Source organism: Balaenoptera acutorostrata, chromosome 12, assembly GCF_949987535.1.
Source record: "Balaenoptera acutorostrata chromosome 12, mBalAcu1.1, whole genome shotgun sequence".
NCBI lineage: Eukaryota > Metazoa > Chordata > Mammalia > Artiodactyla > Balaenopteridae > Balaenoptera > Balaenoptera acutorostrata.
In genome coordinates, this window is record NC_080075.1 from 8,020,968 (window position 1) to 8,041,421 (window position 20,454).

At 37.7% G+C, this 20,454-nt stretch overlaps 1 protein-coding gene across 6 annotated transcripts in view; it reads left to right on the forward strand.

The window, feature by feature from the left end:
• The window catches only part of REV1 (REV1 DNA directed polymerase), an 83,816-nt gene that overhangs the window by 26,389 nt on the left and 36,973 nt on the right, over window positions 1-20,454 (forward strand). For 5 of the 6 annotated variants that reach the window (XM_057558249.1, XM_057558248.1, XM_057558251.1 and 2 more), the window contains 2 exons: window positions 10,683-10,851; window positions 18,112-18,264. In XM_057558249.1, coding sequence (XP_057414232.1) covers window positions 10,683-10,851; window positions 18,112-18,264 — 322 coding nt within the window. Of the gene's footprint in view, window positions 1-10,682; window positions 10,852-18,111; window positions 18,265-18,296; window positions 18,395-20,454 lie in introns of those variants that run through there. The other variant, XM_057558253.1, reaches the window with a different exon arrangement.

The following is a 20,454-nucleotide window of genomic DNA, read 5'->3' on the forward strand; positions in this document are numbered from 1 at the left end:
AGTTTTAGGAGGCGTGATCGACAATTTAGTCTAAGAATGTTATATCAAAACGAATGATGGTGCGACTTTGGGAAAATTCACATGCACCTTTTCTACTTAGGCATCTTAGAACGTTCAAGCTCCACAGACCTTCCTGAGATGCATTATAAAAGATTAAAGATGTTAATAAAAAGAAATAAACATTGCTCGTTACATCAGCAAGTTTTGGAAGTCCCCAATTTACAGGGGCACCCTTATTTACATAAGAGGAAGAAAAAAAGATTCTTTGTGTGAGGGAGAAAAAAATGAATATTGTAGTAATCATTACCATGGTTGAGAATCTGGAATTCTAATTTACTTTCATCACTAATTTTTATGTGACTGTAAGACATTTTCTCTTTTGGACCTATTATTATCCCTATCCTTTTCTTTAAGATAGAGAGAATATTAATTTTTATTCTTGTTATTGTTAGGATTACATTATAATTCTTTAAGTAAAGTTCCTTTATGTTGAATTTCATAAGGACATGCAAGTTGTGGTGATACAATTTTTTAGAAAAATTTTCACTTTTCATGACTACTTTTGAAGCTTTATAGATAAAACAGAATCTAACAGTCTCTGTGATAAATCAGCAAGAAAAGAATAGTGCTTTAGATGCAGTGAGACAAGTAGGGAATACTGTGTTGTTGTTGGTTCTTAATCATGCTCCTCATAGACTTTAACTGATGTTCCAAGTTTTCTTAATTCCTTTAAAGCTCCTAGTTCTGCCATCTGAACTTCTCTTTGGTAACCCACATCCCTTCCAACACAGTTAGCTTTGAACTTGAGTTTAGAGATAAGATTCCCCCATTTCTGGATACTCTGCCTCCGTTAACCCATTCTCTCATCTCTCTTTTTCTCCCAAACAGCATCTTTTCCTTTCGAAGGTTAATAACTTCTTTGCCTTCCATCTCATTTTTTTAATTAAAAAAAAATTTGACTGTAGAATCACATGCAGAAAAAATAGAGACCATGAACCTTTGCCCAGTTTCCCCCAATGTAACATCTTATAGAGCGGGGGTCCCCAACTTCTGGGGCCCCAGACCGATACCCGTCCGCAGCCTGTTAGGAACCGGGCCGCACAGCAGGAGGTGAGCGGCCGGTGTGCGAGCGAAGCTACGTCTGCCGCTCCCCATCTCTCGCGTTACCGCCTGGACCACCCCCCAGCCCCCCCAACCCCTCCATGGAAAAACTGTCTTCCACAAACCGGTCCCTGGTGCCAGAAAGGTTGGGGACCGCCGCTCTAGAAGATGCTGCTGTGTCAACCAGGAAACCGACATTGATACGGTCAAGACACAACGTTTTCACACAAGATCCTTCCTGCCTCCCTTGTGGAGCCATACCGACTCGCCTTCGCTCTCAGCCTGGCAGCTACTAGTCTGGCCTCCATTCCTGTACTGTTTTCATTTCAAGAATGTTACATAAATAGAACATACAGTATATAACCTTCTGGGATTGGCTTTTTTACTCAGTATAATATGCTGGAGAGTCCTCCAAGTTGTGTGTATCAGTAGTTTTTCCCTTTTTATCCCATGGTATGGGTGTTCCACAGTTGAACCATTCACCCATTTAAGAACTTCTGGGTTATTTCCTCTTTTTGGCTCTGAACCCTTGTGTACAGGTTTTTGTGTGCACATAGAGAGTGCAATTGCTGGGTTATATAGTAGTTGCATGTTTCGTTTTTTTCTAAGAAACTGCAAAACTGTTTCCCAAGTGGCTGTATTACTTACATTCCCACTAGCAATTTATGAGTGATGCAGTTTCTGTGTCCTTGCCAGCATTTAGTGATTTTTATTTTAAAAATTTAATAGGTATGTAGTAATATCGGTTTTAATTTGTATTCCAGTTGCTCCACATCCTCACCAGCATTTTGTACAGACAGGTTGGTTTTTTTGTTTGTTTTAATTTCGGTATTCTAATACATGTGTAGTGGTATCTCGTGGTGGTTTTAATTTGCATTTGCCTGATGGCTAAAGATGTTGAACATCCTTTCCTGTATTTATCTGCCACCTGTAGATCCTCTTCAGTGAAACGTCTGTACATGTCCTTTGCCTGTTTTCCAATTGGATTGTTTGGTTTTTTACTGTTGAATTTCGAGAGTTCTTTATATAATTCTAGATACTACTCCTTGTCAGATATGTGGTTTGCAAATATTATCTCCCAGTCTGTGGTTTGTCTTTCACCCTCTTCGCATGGTCTTTTGCAGAACAAAAGTTTTTAATTTTGTTGGGGTCCAGTTTATCAATCTTTCCTTTTATGGATTGTGCTTTCAAGTCAAAAGTCTTTGCTTAGTACTAGATCCTAAAGATTTTCTCCTATTTTTTCTAAAAATTTTATAAGTTTATGTTTAATATTTAAGTTCATGGTCCATTTGAATATTTTTGTTTGTTTGTGGCCTGTGGATATCCACTTGCTAGCACCATTTGTTGAGAAAGCCATTCTTCCTCCATTGGATTACTTGTGTACTTTGCTCAAAAGTCAGTTGGGCATATTTGGGTGGGTATGTTTCTGGGTTCCATGTTCTATTCCATTGACATATGTGTCTTTTCACCAGTACCACATGGTCTTGATTATTGTATCTCTGTACTATATAGTAAGCCATAATACTGAGTAGAGTGATCATTGCCATTTTATTCTTCTTTGGAAAGGTTGTTTTAGCTATTTTCTACGGCCTGTGCTTTTCCACATAAATTTTAGAAGAAGCTTTTCTGTGTCTACAAAATAGATACCTTGCTGAGATTTTGATAGGAATTACATTAATCCTATAGCTCAGTTTAGGGAGAATTGTAAACATCTTTACTCTGTTAAGTTTTCCAATCTTTGGACCTTTCATCCCATTTTACCCTATGTTAATTAATTCAACGAATATATTTTGTATGCTGCTTGTGTGTTAGGTACTATGTTTGAACAGAGATGACAGTGATGGAGAATGTGGATTTTGTGACAAAAAAGTAATCTCTGGGCATTAGACATGAACAGAGCCAAGTGGGTGGCAGCATAGAAGTAATTGCCTTTGAGGGTTAGCGTGGTGACTTCATAGAAGAACTAACTATTTGAACTGGTCTTGGATAAGTAAGGTGTTCTTTAGACGAGAATGGGGAAAGGCATTCTTGTCCTAACCGTAACCTCTGTTTTCACCTTTATATCCTCTAATTCAGGTCAACAGGATTGTTCTGATGTTTTAGATTCGTCTTTGTACTTTCTCTTTCCTGTGCTGCTGTTCGTGCTCTCTCTCTGATGAAAAGCTCCTTCCCTCACTTCTGCGAACTGGAATCATGTTCATCCCTTAAGACCCAGTTAAATTAGATTTGCCTCCTTCCTTAAACCGGTCCACAGGATATACATTTCGTAGCTTTATTGCTAGAAACATTTACTTTTGACACCTGAGTTTTGTCTTGTATTGCCAGGTCTTATTTATGTACTGAGTTTTGGGGAGTCAGAAAGCCCGTTCTGTGTGGTGACCCTGGCCAGATGTGGATCAGAGAGAACACTGCGGGGCCTCCAGTTGGCTCCTCCTCCTCCAGGTCTTCATCCCTCAGAGCTCTGTCAGATGTTGCCTTCTCCAGGAGACTTTCCCTGACCAGCCTTATGTAAAATACATGTATCTTGCCCCCCAGTTGCTTTCTAATCCCTTATCCAGCTTCATTTCTCTTCATAGAATTTATTTGCTCCTGAACTGGTATTTATCTGACTTACTTTCTGTCTGCCCAGTGAAATAAGAGTGCTGTGGAGCACAGCTGAGAGTACCAGGGCCTAGAAGCCTGCCCGGCACATTGTAAGATTCTCAATAAATATTAGTTGAGCCTACGAATGAATAGCAGAGTTTTGTGTTTGTACATCAGAATGTTAAAATGTGTTCACTCATATGCTAATTCAACTCAGTTTTCTTAAATGGGTAGTTTTTAAATAAGAAATGGGCCACACTCTAGGCTTACTGAATTGTAATCTCTGGGAAATAGGCCCTGGGCATGTTTATTTTGGTGAAAGCTCTCCGGGTGAGCTAGTGCTTCAAGTCTAGGGAGCTGTAATTGCTCTTCTGTGGAGTTGGATCAGGACAGTGAATATGGAAAGAGGCGTTCTGGTAATTTTCTGCTTTTTTCAGTAGGTGGATAAGAGACCAGGTCTGGTGACTTTGGCACTGCTGAAGTTTGTGGAAAAGCAGGGCAGGCCTGGGTATGATTTGCAAAATGAATCAAGGGAATATACAAGTATAACAGACTTATATCTGAAGTGGTAGGGATTTGTTTGAAAACTTAACCTTAACATTGATAATTTTCTGAGCATGTGAATATGGTGATTTAGGAAAAGAGTCCATTTAATGCTCTAATCTAATTTTTTGAAATGGATACCTTCCAGGAATTATTTTCTATGGATATATACATAGTATCTCCTCCTGTTTCCTGCGAGACTGATGGTGTGAATCCAGGGATGTAGGAATTTAACCTCCTACATGGGAGAGACTTACTGTATTAATTTCTACCACCCCCTGTAATTTTGCCAGTGTCTGATAGGTATTTGCACCTATTAGGTACTCAAAAATGTGTTCTTTAGGCTTTTGAGACTTTTCTTTGGTTTTTACTTGGTTGAGTGTATGTGGCTTTTAGTTGAATTTTGTAAGTCTGATGTACTTAGGGAGGAGAGAGGAAAAGAGAGTAAGCATGGCTACTGGAGAAAGAGTATTGTCCAGGGGTCAGAAGACAAAGGGGTCTGCACAATAGCTAGGTGATTGTGCACAAGTCTTCTAATTTTCCTCTATTTCCTCATCAGTAAACTATGCTAAATTATCTTTATAATTTATAGGATTGTGAGACTCAAATGAAATAATGAAAGATATTAACTACTGTAAGACCAAAGGAGGTATAAGCAGCCATTGGCTTACTTCTTTCTAGCATATATGTGACACAGCCAAGATTTAATCAAGTTCTTTGGACATGCAGGATGAAATGGTACAGAGGATGACTGCTTTCTCAATAGAGATCTATCAAGGAAAGCTTTTGCACAAGATTTTAAAACTTTGTTTATAGAATGTGTTTTAACCAGATGAGCAAAACTTTTATAAGCTGTGCCCAGAGACGTCACAGTGGTCTTCAGTGGCTGTTCTGATGTTATGTGATGGCGTTTGCTGTGGTGGAATTTCACATGTGGAGCTTTAGGCCTAAATCGTGGTCCAGTGTTTAATATGTGCCTTTTACCTTTTCTGTGCTTACCTGTCTCTTACTTTCTGTGGTTGGTTTTAGTTAATGCTAAAATTTGATTGCATACAGAATATTCTCAAAGAATGTTCTGTAAAATTAACAGTAGGAGTGTTATGGACTGTGAGTGTTACGGATTTGCAAAGCTTTCTTTCCAAGATATCTGTTAAGTTTTTAAAACTGCACAGTCCTATTCAGCGAGAAACACAGTTTAAGTAAAAATTATTTTCTTGTTGCTCAGATGTTCTTTGATGTATCTTGTGCTTTGTCAAGAAAGGATACATGTAACATAGAAAAGAAAGGTGTATACGTTACTCAACCTATAAGATGCATTTTAGAACCTGTTTTTAGATTTATTAAAACTTGAAAACGTTGCCGTGTTACAGTCCTCTTTTATCTGAAGTTGGTCTCCTTTATAAAAACCTCATTCAGGATGCTGAGGAGCTAAGAATTTTGGGTTAAAAGGATGTTTCATTGGGATTTTGATTTGCATGTCTCTAATGATTAGTGATGTTGAGCATCTTTTCATATGTTGGTTGGCCATATGTATATCATCTTTAAAGAAATGTGTATTCAGGTCCTTTGCCCATTTTTAAATTGGGTTATTTTGTTGTTGTTGAGTTGAAATACTTCTTTATATATTCTAACTATTAACCCCTTATTAGATAGATGATTTGCAAATATTGTCTCCAGTTCCACAGGTTGCTTTTTTACTTCTGTTGATTGTGTCCTTTGATGCACAGAAGTTTTGAATTTTAATGTAGTCTAACTTAATCTGTTTTTCTTTTTGTTGCCTGTGCTTTTGGTGTCATATCTAAGAAATCATTTCCAAATCCAATGTCATGAAGCTTTTCCCCTGTGTTTTCTTTTAAGAGTTTTATAGTTTTAGGTCTTAATATTTAGGTCTTTAGTCCATTGAGTTAATTTTTGTGTATGGTATAAGATAAGGGTCCAACTTCATTCTTTTGCATGTGGATATCCAGTAAATGTGTTTTTTAATGACCTTTTCCCCCCACTGATGTTGTCTGTTCTGTCACTACATAATCAACATTTGAACATTGTACCATGACATTTTTGATCTTCATTTGATGAAGATGCATCATTTGCACCTTAAGTTGGTTTCTGTTCTTTTCATTAGCACATGACATTTAAAGCAGTCCCTGACAGCACCAGTACCTTCATAAACAAAACCTGCGCAATGAAATCACGGTTATCTAAATTATCCAGAATATGCTTGTTTTTTGTTTTTGGTAAGAATAACATTGAAATGACAATAACCATCTCACAGAGAACTTGTGATGCCAAGACTCTGTTGTTGAATTCCAATCTTGGAATCACCAGTGGTGAGCATTAAGTGAGATAAAGTATGGAAAGTACATGAGTGGAATAGGTGCTAGATTAATGTTAATTTTCTTTCCTCAGTTCTTTTTACCTGCTTATGATTTTAAAGCAGTAAATGACAGTTTTATTTTGTTCTACAAAGAGGTGGATGTTTTTTAATAAAATTGATATATATATTGGTGCTACTAGAATGACAGTGTCTACTGACTGTTTTTTTGGCTGCGTTGGGCCTTCGTTGCTGCGCGTGGGCTTTCTCTAGTTGTGGCGAGTGGGGGCTACTCTTCGTCGCCGTGTGCGGGCTTCTCATTGCGGTGGCTTCTCTTGTTGCAGAGCACAGGCTCTAGGTGCATGGGCTTCAGTAGTTGTGGCACACGGGCTCAGTAGTTGTGGCGCGCGGGCTTAGTTGCTCCTCGGCATGTGGGATCTTCCTGGACAGGGATTGAACCCCCCGTGTCCCCTGCATTGGCAGGTGGATTCTTAACCACTGAGCCACCAGGGGAGTCCCCTTTGTCTGGTTTTGGTATCAGGATGATGGTGGCCTCATAAAATGAGTTCAGAAGTGGTTTTCCCTCCGCAACTTTTTGGAATGGTTTCAGAAGGATAGGTGTTAACTCTTCTTTAATTGTTGGGTAGAATTCACCTGTGAAGCCATCTGGTCCTGGACTTTTGCTTGTGGGGAGTTTTTAAATTACTGATTCAATTTCAATACTGGTAATTGGTCTGTTCATATTTTCTATTTCTTCCTGGTTCAGTCTTGGGAGATTGTTCCTTTCTAAGAATTTGTCCGTTTCTTCTAGGTTGTTCATTTATTGGTATATAGTTGCTCGTAGTAGTCTCTTAGGATCCTTTGTATTTCTGTGGTGTTGGTTGTAACTTCTCCTTTTTCATTTCTGATTTTATTGATTTGGGCCCTCTCCCTTTTTTTCTTGATGAGTCTGGCTAGAGGTTTATCAGTTTTGTTTATCAGCAAATGCTTTAATCTTAGGGAGAGAAAGTAACTAAACTGTAGATTCCTGACTGGCCAGATGTTCAGTTTCCACTATTGTATGTGAAGTCATTATGATGCTCTAGTTTAGTTTCTGTGATCCCTAGCCCCTGAAAACCTTCAATTATGAATTTTGAATTACTTTTATTTGAAAGTTGTTTTCATTTCTCTTTCCAGTGCGCTATCCAGTGTAGTAGCCACTAGCCACGTGTGTTAATAAGCGTTTGAAATGTGACTAGTCTAAATAGAGGTGTGTTGTAAATGCAAAATATATACTGTATTCTGGAGACTTAGTTTGAGAAAAAGAGTGTGAGATATCCCAATTTTATATATTGATTACATGCTGAAATGATAATATTTTGGATTTATTGAGTTAAATAAAAACATTAAAATTAATTTTTTACTATTTTTAATGAGGCAATTAGAAAAATTTATATATGTGACTTGCATATGTAGTTAACATATTTTTACTGAGCAGCTCCAGTAGGTGCAGTCAGTAACAACAGATGAATTCTACACTGTAAGAATTTAACAAGAAGTAATCAAACCTGGCATGTCTGTATGTGCTTTGTTAGCTCTCTTTCTTCTTCATTTTTTAAATATATTTTATTGAAGTATAGTTGATATACAATGTTGTTTTAATTTTTCCTATACAGCAAAGTGACTCAGTTGTATATATTCTTTTCCATTTTGGTTTATCACAGGATATTGAATACAGTTTCCTATGCTATATAGTGGGACCTTGTTGTTTATTCATCCTGTATATACTAGTTTGCAATTGCAAGCTCCCAATCTTTCCTTCCCCAACCCCCCTCCCCCTTGGCAACAACAAGTCTGTTCTCTATGTCTGTGAGTTTGTTTCTGTTTTTAAGATATGTTCATTTGTGTCGTGTTTTAAATTCCACATAAAGCGATATTATATGATATTTATCTTTCTCTTTCTGATTTACTTTGCTTAGTATGATAATCTCTAGGTCCATCCATGTTGCTGCAAATGGCATTATTTCATTCTTTTTTATGGTTGAGTAATATTCCTCCGTGTGTGTGTGTGTATACCACATCTTCTTTATCCGTTCATCAGTTGATGGACATTTAGGTTGTTTCCATGTCTTGGCTTTGTAAATAGTGCTGCTCTGAACATAGAGGTGCATGTATCTTTTTGAATTATAGTTTTGTCTGGGCATGTGCCCAGGAGTGGGATTGCTGGATCATATGGCAACTCTATGTTTAGTTTTTTGAGGAACCTCCATACTGTTCTCCATAGTGGCTGCACCAATTTACATTCCCACCAACAATATAAGAGGGTTCTCTTTTCTCCACATCCTCTCTAGCATTTATTGTTTGTAGACTTTTTAATGATGGCCATTCTGACTGGTGTTAGGTGGTACCTCATGGTAGTTTTGATTTTCATTTCTCTAATAATTAGTGATGATGAGCATCTTTTCATGTGCCTGTTGGCCATCTCTATGTCTTCTTTGGAGAAATGAAAACTACAGGCCAATATCTTTAATGAATATAGATGCAAAAATTCTCAACAAAATATTAGCAAACCGAATCCAACAGCACAGCAGATCAAATACCATGACCAAGTTGGATTCATCACAGGGTCACAAGGATGGTTCACCATACACAAATCAGTCAGTCGATGTGATAACACCCCATTAACAAAGGAAAAGTCAAAAACCACATGATCATCTCAATAGATGCAGAAAAAGCATTCGATAAAATTCAACATCTGTTCATGATAAGAACTCTTACCAAAATCGGTATAGAGGGAACATATTTTTTCTTCTAAAGACCAAAACTCACTGAATTAGATAGTTATTATAATAAAAGTACTTATTTAAATACTTGGACCTGTATTATTTGTGTTTAAAGAAAATCTGTTGCTTGAATAACAAAGTAGATACACAAGCCTCCTGTGGAGGCCACCCCCAGCCTCACCCCCAGGTACAGCTGTTGCTAGGAGAAGTGTGGTACAGAGTTTCCCTTAGGTTAATAGGTGAAAGAAATAGGGAAGCTGTTGAAAATAATTAGTTTCATGTGATACTAGTAATGCCTGTCATAACATAACTTTAGTGAGTCAGACATTTTTTTATGGGAAAGCATAAACCACATTGATTCTTGTTTAAGATATTTTTCTATAGTTTTATTAAGAATAAAATAATTTGAAACAAAATTGGGGGAAAAAAAGAGTGCTTCTTGGTCTGCAATTCTTATTTTGTTTTGGTTAACTTTATTTTTTGGCTTTGATGCAAGTTTGTATTAGGAAACTGAATAAGATTATTTTAACTTTTCTTATTTTTTTATTTTATTTATTTATTAAAAAAATTTTTTTTAAGGCAATCATCTTTTTACACATTTTGAAAGAAACATTTATTTATTTATTTATGGCTGTGTTGGGTCTTCGTTGCTGCACGCGGGCTTTCTCTAGTTGCAGCGAGCGGGGGCTACTCTTCGTTGTGGTGCGCAGGCTTCTCATTGAGGTGGCTTCTCTTGTGTGGAGCACGGGCTCTAGGTTTGCGGGCTCAGTAGTTGTGGCTTGCGGGCTATAGAGCACAGGCTCAGTAGTTGTGGCACACGGGCTTAGTTGCTCCGCGGCATGTGGGATCTTCCCGGACCAGGGCTTGAACCCGTGTCCCCTGCATTGGCAGGCGGATTCTTAACCACTGTGCCACCAGGGAAACCCTTATATTTTTTAAGTAAAAGTTTAAATTATTAAGCTTCACAGGAGTAAAGTCTAATAAGCTCTACAGTAAGTCTGCTCATAGTAAGTATTTTTAAATATAAGATAAAAATGTCAAGGTCAATATAGCTAAATGTCAAAATTTTTAAAATATTTGCTCTATTATCACTATTTAATTCATTACTCGAGGTGTCTGTCTGCTTTTCTGGGCATTGCTTGGCAGTAGATGTTTTTGTGTTGGTTGACTGTGCCTTTAGCAGCCAGGGGAGTCGGATGTGCTAAGGCAAAATAGCTCTGTCACTTTGTGATTTTCCTCCCAACTTGTTTACTGGCAACACAGCCAAGGAGAAAGTATACCAGTGATACGTTCTTTAAATCATCCTGTTTAAGGGATTGTTCAGCTAGGGCTCTACTTTCTTAATGTAAAACTTTTAACATGTTTTATTATTAATTTTACAGATCCATCTGCTGAGGAATTGAGAAAGCTAATGATGTTGCATGGAGGCCAATATCATGTGTATTATTCCAGATCCAAAACAACACACGTCATTGCCACAAATCTTCCTAATGCCAAAATTAAAGAGTTAAAGGGAGAAAAAGTAATTCGACCAGAATGGATTGTGGAAAGGTAAGTTTAATTTTTAATTAAATTAATGAGTTTTAAAAATTGGAATACCTTTTCTATTATAAACGTTTATCTAACTTGCATTGCCTCTTAACTTAAGGGTGAAGAGTAATCCAGGTCTTAAAAAACACCACTGTGCTCGTTAGCCTCACGTGATGATTCAGGTGGCCTGGGGTTTGACATTAGTGTTCTTGCAACCTCAGCTCCCAGGAATTAGGGGAGATGACTCAAGTGAGTGGCAGGAAGCAGCGATGGGGGGGGGGGTTGACAAAGCATGCTGTTCACTGAGCAAATATTTGTGCACCTGTTCCGAGTAGGCAGTGTTCTGTGTACTTGGGAAATACATCAGTGAGCTAAGCAGAGTCCCTCTCCTACCTCTTGGAGCTTATAAGGGGAAACAGATAATAAACAGTATATGAGTAAATTTATGTCATGTGTTAAAAGTCAGTACGTGCTGTGGGGGAAAAAAGAAGATGAGGATAACGTGGACCCGGAACACTAGGAGCGGGCGGCAGTTTGCAGTATTATTATACCTGTTTTTCGGTTAGTATGGCTCCTTGGCTGTTGGTTTGGAATTGGTGTGTTGTAAATCAGTGCTGGCCATTCATACTAACTTCCTAAGGTTAAATATGTCATCTAGAACCTTGGTGATGAGCCAGAACTTGAGTGATTCATATATAATATAATACGAGTGATTGCTAGATTTATGAAAGTTGAAAGTATTAAAATCATAATTTTATGAATAGAGTGTAATCAGTATATGAGAGAATGGTCAGATTGTATAATGGAGTGTTAATGAAACAAACTTAGAAATTTTTTTTTTTTTTAAGTCAGCTGCCGAGCTTTTTTCTTATCCTATATTTCATTAATTCTGACACCTTCCATTAATTTATTCAGTAGATTTTGAATTGTTAGGTTTCGGGACTTCCCTGGCGGTCCAGTGGTTAAGATTCCATGCTCCCAGTGCAGGGGGTGTGGTTCCGATCCCTGGTTGGGGAACTAAGAACCCACATGCCACGTGGCGCGACCGAAAATTTTTTTTAAAAATAAGTAAATAGGGCTTCCCTGGTGGCGCAGTGGTTGAGAATCTGCCTGCCAATGCAGGGGACACGGGTTCGCGCCCTGGTCTGGGAAGATCTCACATGCCGCGGAGCGACTGGGCCCGTGAGGCACAATTACTGAGCCTGCGCGTCTGGAGCCTGTGCTCTGCAACAAGAGAGGCCGCGATGGTGAGAGGCCCGCGCACTGCGATGAAGAATGGCCCCCACTTGCCGCAACTGGAGAAAGCCCTCGCACAGAAACGAAGACCCAACACAGCCATAAATAAATAAATAAATAAATATTAAAAAAAAAAATAAGTAAATAGAACAGCAGCATAGATTCATGAGAGTCAGTGTATTATAGTGGAAAGGCTGGGCTTGGGCTCTGGAGACATACCTGGGTTCACATCGCAACTCAGCAATTCAGGGTCCCTGTGATCTTGTGTAATGGGAATAGTTACGCAGCCATTCTGAACCTTGTTTCCTCATTTGTAAAAGAAGGCTGCTGTCTACCCGCTATGGTTATGTGACAACTAGAAATAATTTGTGCAAACTACCTAGCACAATGCCTTGTGCGTTGTAGAGGCATAATATGTAAGAAGCTACTGTTGTTATTTTATTTTTATTCTATAAACATCACCGAGTATCAGAAAATAAATTCCAAAAGGTCAAAAGTGCATTTGTCTTCCGGAAAGCCAAATTATTCTTATAAATTAGGGTTTTTTAAGCCTTGGCAGATTAAGTTGAAGGTCCATCCCTAGAACTTCTTTGTGCTATGTTCCCAGGACCCAGCCACTGTCCATTCATTATATAGGATTAATGAACCTAGCTTTTAGCTGCGTGTCTTCTTAAAAATAAATTGTGAAGTTTTCCGTATCAGAAGTTAGTATCATTCCAGAGTTTAACTGTGTGTTGTCACTTAAAGACAATCCTTTCATTGTGCCGGGGCAAGAATTTTGATCTGGGGATATTAGTTTGGCTTTGGAGGGGATGGGGGAGATCCATGGGCAAGGAAAGTGGTGGTGAAAAGAGCTCTTGCTGGGTGGGACTTGACTTGCTTAGAAAATGGTGGTCTTCATTACAGCTGTTTCTTTATACCTGCTCTTCTTTTTTGTGCTGAATGCTGCTAGAGAGATAATACAATAAAAAATGCACCTGAGACAGTTACAAGTTATAAAATACACCTTAATGGATTTTATTTTAGTTTGAAGTCAGGCTTAATTATCTGTTTTTAAATAACTGAAGTGACTTTGGAATCATGGTTATATGGCGTAGTTGCTTTATGTTATATATGAGAACGCAGGGCTAATACGGTTAACTGATTTGCTCAAGAATGACAGAATTCAGAACCCAGATTTTCTGACTCATATTTGGGTCTGCTCTTTGCCATTTAATTAAGTTGTTATGGGTGAGTTGGCCCATGTGGAAATGGTTCAGTCTGGGCTATACCCTAATATATGAAAAAAGTGCCCAGTGTCTACGATGTCATAAGCATGGGCTCCTCCACGTTCAATCACAGTGCTGTTTTCTTTCACACTCTAATCCCAGTCTTGTTCATCTTCTCTCCTTCTCAGCAGTGTTTTAATGAGATTTTATTATACTTAAAAATTTGAACATCATATTAGCTGTTTAATGGATGATACATGATATTCTCTTCTATAATTAGTTTTCCTGTTTTTAGCTTGAGCAGTTTGAAAAGCGACTACCACTCATAAGTGTGCAGGATGATTACTTTGCTTTGATTAGAATTCCCTGGTGTCTGTGTAGGTGCCATTAAACCCGAGTTAATATAGGCATGATTATGGGGTCATGACTTCCGAGAGGCAGGGGAGTCCTTTAATGAGAAGCCTGTGTGCGTTAGTTTAAGGTCTGAGATTATGTCACTGAAGGCTTTGCTTTGTAAATCTTATGTTTGTATATAGTACAGTATAGTATAAGTTAGTGATTTTCAAATTTTTCTCCTAATCCTTTTCTTCAGACAATTATACGTCGAAATTTGAAGTGTGAAGTAGTTACAGAAGCTGCCGTGGCTCACCTCACTGCCTCATCGGGCCCGAGCACAGTTGAAAACATGGTCCTAAGTTATTCCAAGTCCATTTTGTTCTCGTTGTTCATTTTGTGTTGAGTCTTCTGTGGCGTGGGAACCTGCCTCCTCTGGTTGGATTCTCACGGGCTCTGCTGTGAGATGAGAGGGTCCAGTTGTTGCCAACTCGGGTCTTCTCGTGGGGGGTGACTGGCTCCCAGTCAGTGTGTCCTTTCTTTCTAAGCTCCCACCTGTAATGTTAGCACGTTTGTCACGTACTTGTGATGCTCTGAAGATCTCATACTTGGTATGGACTAAAACTTTGTTCCTAATTACACTGAGTGTCAATATTAGAGTGCTTATTCAACTCAAATAAAAGTTGGTTGCAATTTTATCTCATGATTTATTTCATCCCCCTTATGTTTTTTTTTGTGTCTTGCCTCAGTTTATTCCTCGTAGAAAATGTGTGTGATTCTAGTTTCTGGTATAGATTTGACTTAAAAAAAATTAATCTTGAGTCGTTTACTTTTTTCTCTCACAGCACTACAGAATTCTTCTCAAATTATTTTTACTTGGCCAACTAACCAGTACACATTTCAGTCTCCCCGCCACCCCATGATTTGTTGTAGGTAATATTTATTAGAAAATAGAGTCTTGGTCTTCACGAGCTAAAGAATGAATATGAATAGCCTAACTCTCTCAGTATCTGTAGTAAAAAATAAAAAGCAATCTGGACCCTGAAGGATAAAGGGCAAAAAGTTATATACATATGTTCATAGCTGTTATTTCCTTTTCTGAGCTTGTGGGATCTTGGTGAGTGGTTGGTAAGTTTGGGTAATGGGAGAGGTGGTGGCAAAGGGAATTTTAATTTTGAATGCGTAAAGAATAATGTTTGCTTAATGGTAGAATAATAGGCAAAACCAGCTCAGTTTGTCCTTAGCACATTATTACATCCTTTCTTGCCTTAAATCCACTTCTGAATGAGGAAGAAGGATAGATGCGTGAATGGATGGGCAGATGGGTATGCAGTGTCAGATGTGGTTTTTCTAATAGAGAACGACTGGGATGTTGACTGGAACCATACAGACATTTGATGTGCAGAATTGCTTCATCTAAAGAAGCTGCTGTTGCTATAGTTATAATAAAAAGTTTGGAATAGAAATATAGTGACTTTTCTTGTATCTTAATTTTTGCAAAATCTCCCAGACTCTGTTTACAACTGACAGCGTAAATTCATTTTCAGCATAGGAAACAGGAAATGATTTAGAGAACAAAGTTCTGCTTTAGATAACTTTACTGGGGCTATAGGACAAGCCAAGAGTTAAAACTTCTCAAAGTAAGTGAATATCTCACATGCAATGAGTATGTGCCTGATGCATTGTATAGAATGTAAGCTCTTTCATATATATCAGAATCTATTTTTCAGTGTACATGGGAGGAAAGCTCAGTATATAAAGAAGCCGTGTAGTAATATCTTTTGGTAAAGTGAAGCTCCATTTGGTTTTGAAATATAGGCTTTGATATTTGGCTCTGTTGTTTTTGGGGGTTTTTTTGGTAAGAAGAATGGTAGAAAATATAGAATACAACTCCTCTGTGCTTAGGATAAGCAGTGAAATTAGAAAATGTTAGAAATGAATCCCTGAGAGACTTTGTAAAAGAAGATCTTTTAAAAATATACCTTCAGATAATGTTTCTCTCCATATATCTGTAGATGGATAAAATGGATAAGCAGGGATAGTTAAGAATGTATACAGATGTGTAGTGGTTTGGGCTTGAAATTAAAAGAATTTCTTGTCTAACGTTACTGTAGTACACTGGGCTTTAGTTTCTTTTACTGGGCATCTCTGAGGATGTCTGATTAGAGACCTGCAGTATTTAAATTGGCTCTTATTTTATATCAGTCTCCACGGACTTAGTTATGTAAGCCTTAAGTTCTGCTGGGTGACATGGCTGTTGTTAGGAGTCGTGTACGATCAGTGTAGACCACAGAGAGCACCTGTAGCGTCTGGGTCACCCAGCAAGCTGTCAGTAGGATGGGGGAAGCCAGCATGATAATGGGGCGTGTCCTGGCTTCATTGCACATTGGTCTTACTTCAGATGTGCAGCTGGTATATTGAGCACAGTTTCAGTCTCCACGTACCCCTTAGTTACAACTGTGCTGTGTGTCGTGAAGGAGGCAGAAGGCTAAGGTTAGGGGTAAGTCCCTCTGCTTCTGAGGGTGGGAGAGCAGGCGAGATAGGTAATAACTAAGAAGACAAAGGTCCATAGCCAGGCAGTTCAGACCAGTTGCTAAAGGAAGTGAAGTTAGCTTGATAAAGAATAAAGTAAAATTCACTGTGCTGTACACCTGAAACTAACACAACATTGTATGTAAATCAACTGCATTCCAATAAATTTTTTTTTTTTTAAGAAATTCACGGTCTTTTATTTATTTATTTATTTATTTATGACTGTGTTGAGTCTTCGTTTCTGTGCGAGGGCTCTCTCCAGTTGCAGCAAGTGGGGACCACTCTTCATCGCGGTGCGCGGGCCTCTCACCATCGCGGCCTCTCTTGTTGCGGAGCACAGGCTCCAGATGCGCAGGCTCAGTAATTGTGGTTCACAGGCCCAGTTGCTCCATGGCATGTGGGATCTTCCCAGACCAGGGCTCGAACCCGTGTGCCCTGCATTGGCAGGCAGATTCTCAACCACTCTGCCACCAGGGAAGCCCTAAAAATTTTTTTTAAAGAATAAAGTAAATTAATAAACAGTCTAATTTTAGGATTTTAATTCTAATATTTGAATGTAATCTGTAATCTTGATAAAACTAACTTTTAGCCTGATGGTACATTTATTTAGGTAAATGAAAATTGAAGTGTGTTGTCACTAGTATGTTCTCAACTGTCATAAATTAGTAGTTTAGCATATTTAGTAATTCCACCTGAAGTTGAAGGTACTTTAGGTAGGATTGTATATTGATATAATTACATAAAGGACATAGTCTATAATACGGTATAGTTTCATTTTTAGGGTATATCATCAGTATGTTTTCCTGTATTCACAATTGTTGACTTAATATTTTAAATTGGTTTTGTTTGTTTTAAGCCAATTCAGTCTTTTTTTTTTTAAGTTCTGTGGAGTGTGCTTTGAGAAAATAATGTCAAAACTCTTGGATTTGTCAGATAATAAGAAAAGTATTTTACTGTATTATTTTTTTTCTAAATAATTAAAGTATGTCTTTCTTAATATATATTTTAGGTTTAAAGCCACACATGTGCTTTGAAATATTTCCTGATACTTAAGGAGCCTGTTTTAAAATTTGGATGTTAGCCTAAGCATATTAGTTGGCTGTTTTAAAATTTGAGTTGAAAATGGTATTTTTAAAGATACAGTAACCGTATGTGTAACTCAGTTTATTAGAAAGCAAAACTCAGTTTAATCAAATCAGTCTTAGTTCTGAAGTATAATAGGCATTGGGGAGTGTCAGTTAATCTAGTATTATAATACTGCTTTTCCCCTGGTTTTTATAGGTGGTGTTTGATGCATATATAGTGAGCATTTGGAAGACGATATATAGATATATATGATAGCTTCTGCTCTCTCAGAGTTCTGTCTTCAAGTGGCCTTGTCTCTATCACTCTTACACACATAAGATAGTGTAAATTATTTGTTAAATTATTTGTTAATCTTAAAGTTGAGATTCTTTATTTTGTCCTTTTATTTTACAGTTTTTCACATTTAATAGACCTAACATGAATCTTGGAAACTGGGAATCCTCATCCAGTTCCCTTTTTCTGGAAAAATTTAATATGTGAGTTAGGATTTGAGAAAATCTTGATGATTCTGTGTGAATTTTTTGGGGGAAAGATTGTGGTTAAATATTAAAGTCACGACGATTACAATGTTGACTAGTCCAACTTCGTGCTTGAAGTTTTTCTCATCCTACTCTATAGTCTATTTTCTTTTCCTCAACATGAGACCGTTGGCTACTAGTTTTTAAAATTTCAGACGTGTCTTTTCATGGGCAGAAGGTCTCATTCTTAAGTGTTTAATAAGTAAGATTGTATTAGGACCACTAAAATAAAGGGAGAAGGAATAAACTAGAAAAAGAGATGGCATGTTGTTGGTGAAATATTCCTGTCATTGAGAACATTCATTTTTTGTGAAGCTCCTTTTCCCCAAGTATTAAACTCTTAAATTCGTGTTACTTTTTTGTTTTAGCATCAAAGCTGGACGACTCCTGTCCTACATTCCGTATCAGCTGTATAGCAAGCAGTCCTCCACGCAGAAAGGTCTCAACTTTAATCCTGTGTGCAAACCTGAGGACCCTGGACCAGGTCCCAGCAGCATCACCAAACAGCTCAACGACAGGGTGTAAGTTTGTCTAGGTTGGGGAGACTACAGAGCTGGTTTTTCGCAGTGAGAATGGCCCCTGCTCTGCTGAAGACAGAAACAAATATAAAAACTGGCTATTCGTCTGTATTAATCCTGTTGAAGTACAGGGGTGCGTGTCTTACCTAAAAATTATTTTTATCATGACAGTTTCATAAATAAAATGTAAACAAGAAAGCTTTTCCACTCTCATTAGATTCCCGTGCTAAACCAATGGATCTTAAATTATTAGAAGTAAAATGTTCCATGGATTTTCATGGCAGTAATTATTTTTGACACAAGTAATTTGCTATAGAATATTGCTTTCTCGAAAACTGAACTAACTACTCCAGCTATACTTTTGCTGTGTGCCACTGCATAGAAAGACAGGTAGTGAAAATGTTAACATTTCTAGGTTATTTTTGAAAAATTCTAAATCAGTAACAATTCTAAATAGGTAAATATTTTATATCAATTAAAATTTAGTTGATGACCCTCAAGGTTACAGAGTTAGAGGTGAATCTAGACTTTATTCCATGTATCTGATTTAAAAAAATATTTTGACTTAAGCTTTAATTGCAATAATCCTGGGTAAATTGGCTTCACAGTTAATTGGTGTGTTGCCTTAACTTGTGTATCAGGTAGTAGTTCATTATCATGGTTCATTATCATTAGCCTTCTCCTTATTTATTAAATTGTTTGCTTTGGGAGTTTGATAATATTTTTTCCAAAAGACCAGGAGTCGAATTAACTTGGGATGATCCAGTGTCACTACCTTCTGTAGTTTTGTTGTCATTTGTTCTTTAACTTATAGGTTCACTTATAAGTGTATTCAGTTGTTTTTCACGTTACCTAAAACATTTAATTTTGTTTTTTTATTACCATCAAGGTGTACAAGTAATATCAGAAAACCTTCTGAATATACAACTTCATTTTTTTCTTACTTCACTAATACAAGAAAATATATATGTGTGTGTTTTTGAAATTCTTCTTTGTGTTGACTTTAGGAAGAATTTACCTATTAGATTTAAATTATTGATCCATTTATGCTGTTGCCTAGTAAATGTGTATCCACTCGTGATATATTTCTAGTACAGCTACTTTATAAATGGCCGTTTGTCTGGGCCGAAACACCACAGTGCAGAAAGGATGGGCAGGAGCAGTGTGTTTCTTGCCAATGTGTGCGTTTCTGTTGCATGTGTTGCTAGTAAAAAACCTTAATATTTATGACACAGAAAACTAGATTTAAGACTTTTCTGACTTCACTTTTGTTGCTTTCTGTGTTCTTTATTTTTGGCATGTTCAGTGCATTGTATAAATTTCTTTGAAATTCCTTTATGTGACTTTTTGCTCCCTTGCTCTCTATCTCAAGGGCCAGACTTTCTCTGACATGTATCAAATGAGGTTTTCTTTCCTTCCTCTCTTAATCGTTTCCCGTCGGTCATCTTTTCCTCTTTCACTGGTGGGATCATCTGTGAGGATAGGACCTACTCAGATTCGGCTGTCAGATTCTATGAGATGGTCAGCCAGAGCCAGAGCCAACCCAGAAATGGGTGGTGCTGTTTCGCATCCAGCTCACGCGTGGTTTTCTGTGCAGTCAGGCTGTCCTGACTAATATACCCAGTTGGTATTAGGAGCAGGAACTTTAGATTAAACCTGGTAATGCCGTGGTCATCTCACCTGTGCCTTGGTGCTGCATGTGGCACCCTCATGTGGAGCCTGAACTGTAATTGGACTAATGCTGTGGACTTTTCTAAGTAGAATGAATTACCGCTTTGTAATTCAGATTTTTGTTTTTGTTACTTAGATGATTCTTTTGAATGCAAATGAATCTTGTCTCTATTACAGAGCATTACCAGACATCTAGAAGAGCCAGGATGTGAATTTAACATAACATTTGTCATAGTTACTGCATTTATAAACCTGTCATCAGGACACTTGGTCCAGATTGCCTTGGACCTACCACCCTGGCATCTAAATAATGCTTTTCTTAGAAATGAAATGGTAATATTCCCTTGTCAATAGGGCGAACATCCTCATTTTTCTAGGTATGAATTTTATTGAATTAGCCATACACATTGACCTGACTTTTTTTACTTTTTATCTACTTGTGCAACAGTTTGACCCCATTAATGGATTAGTGAATATAGTCTGTCAGTCATTTCCCGGGGGAAAATAACGAGCCTCAGGATT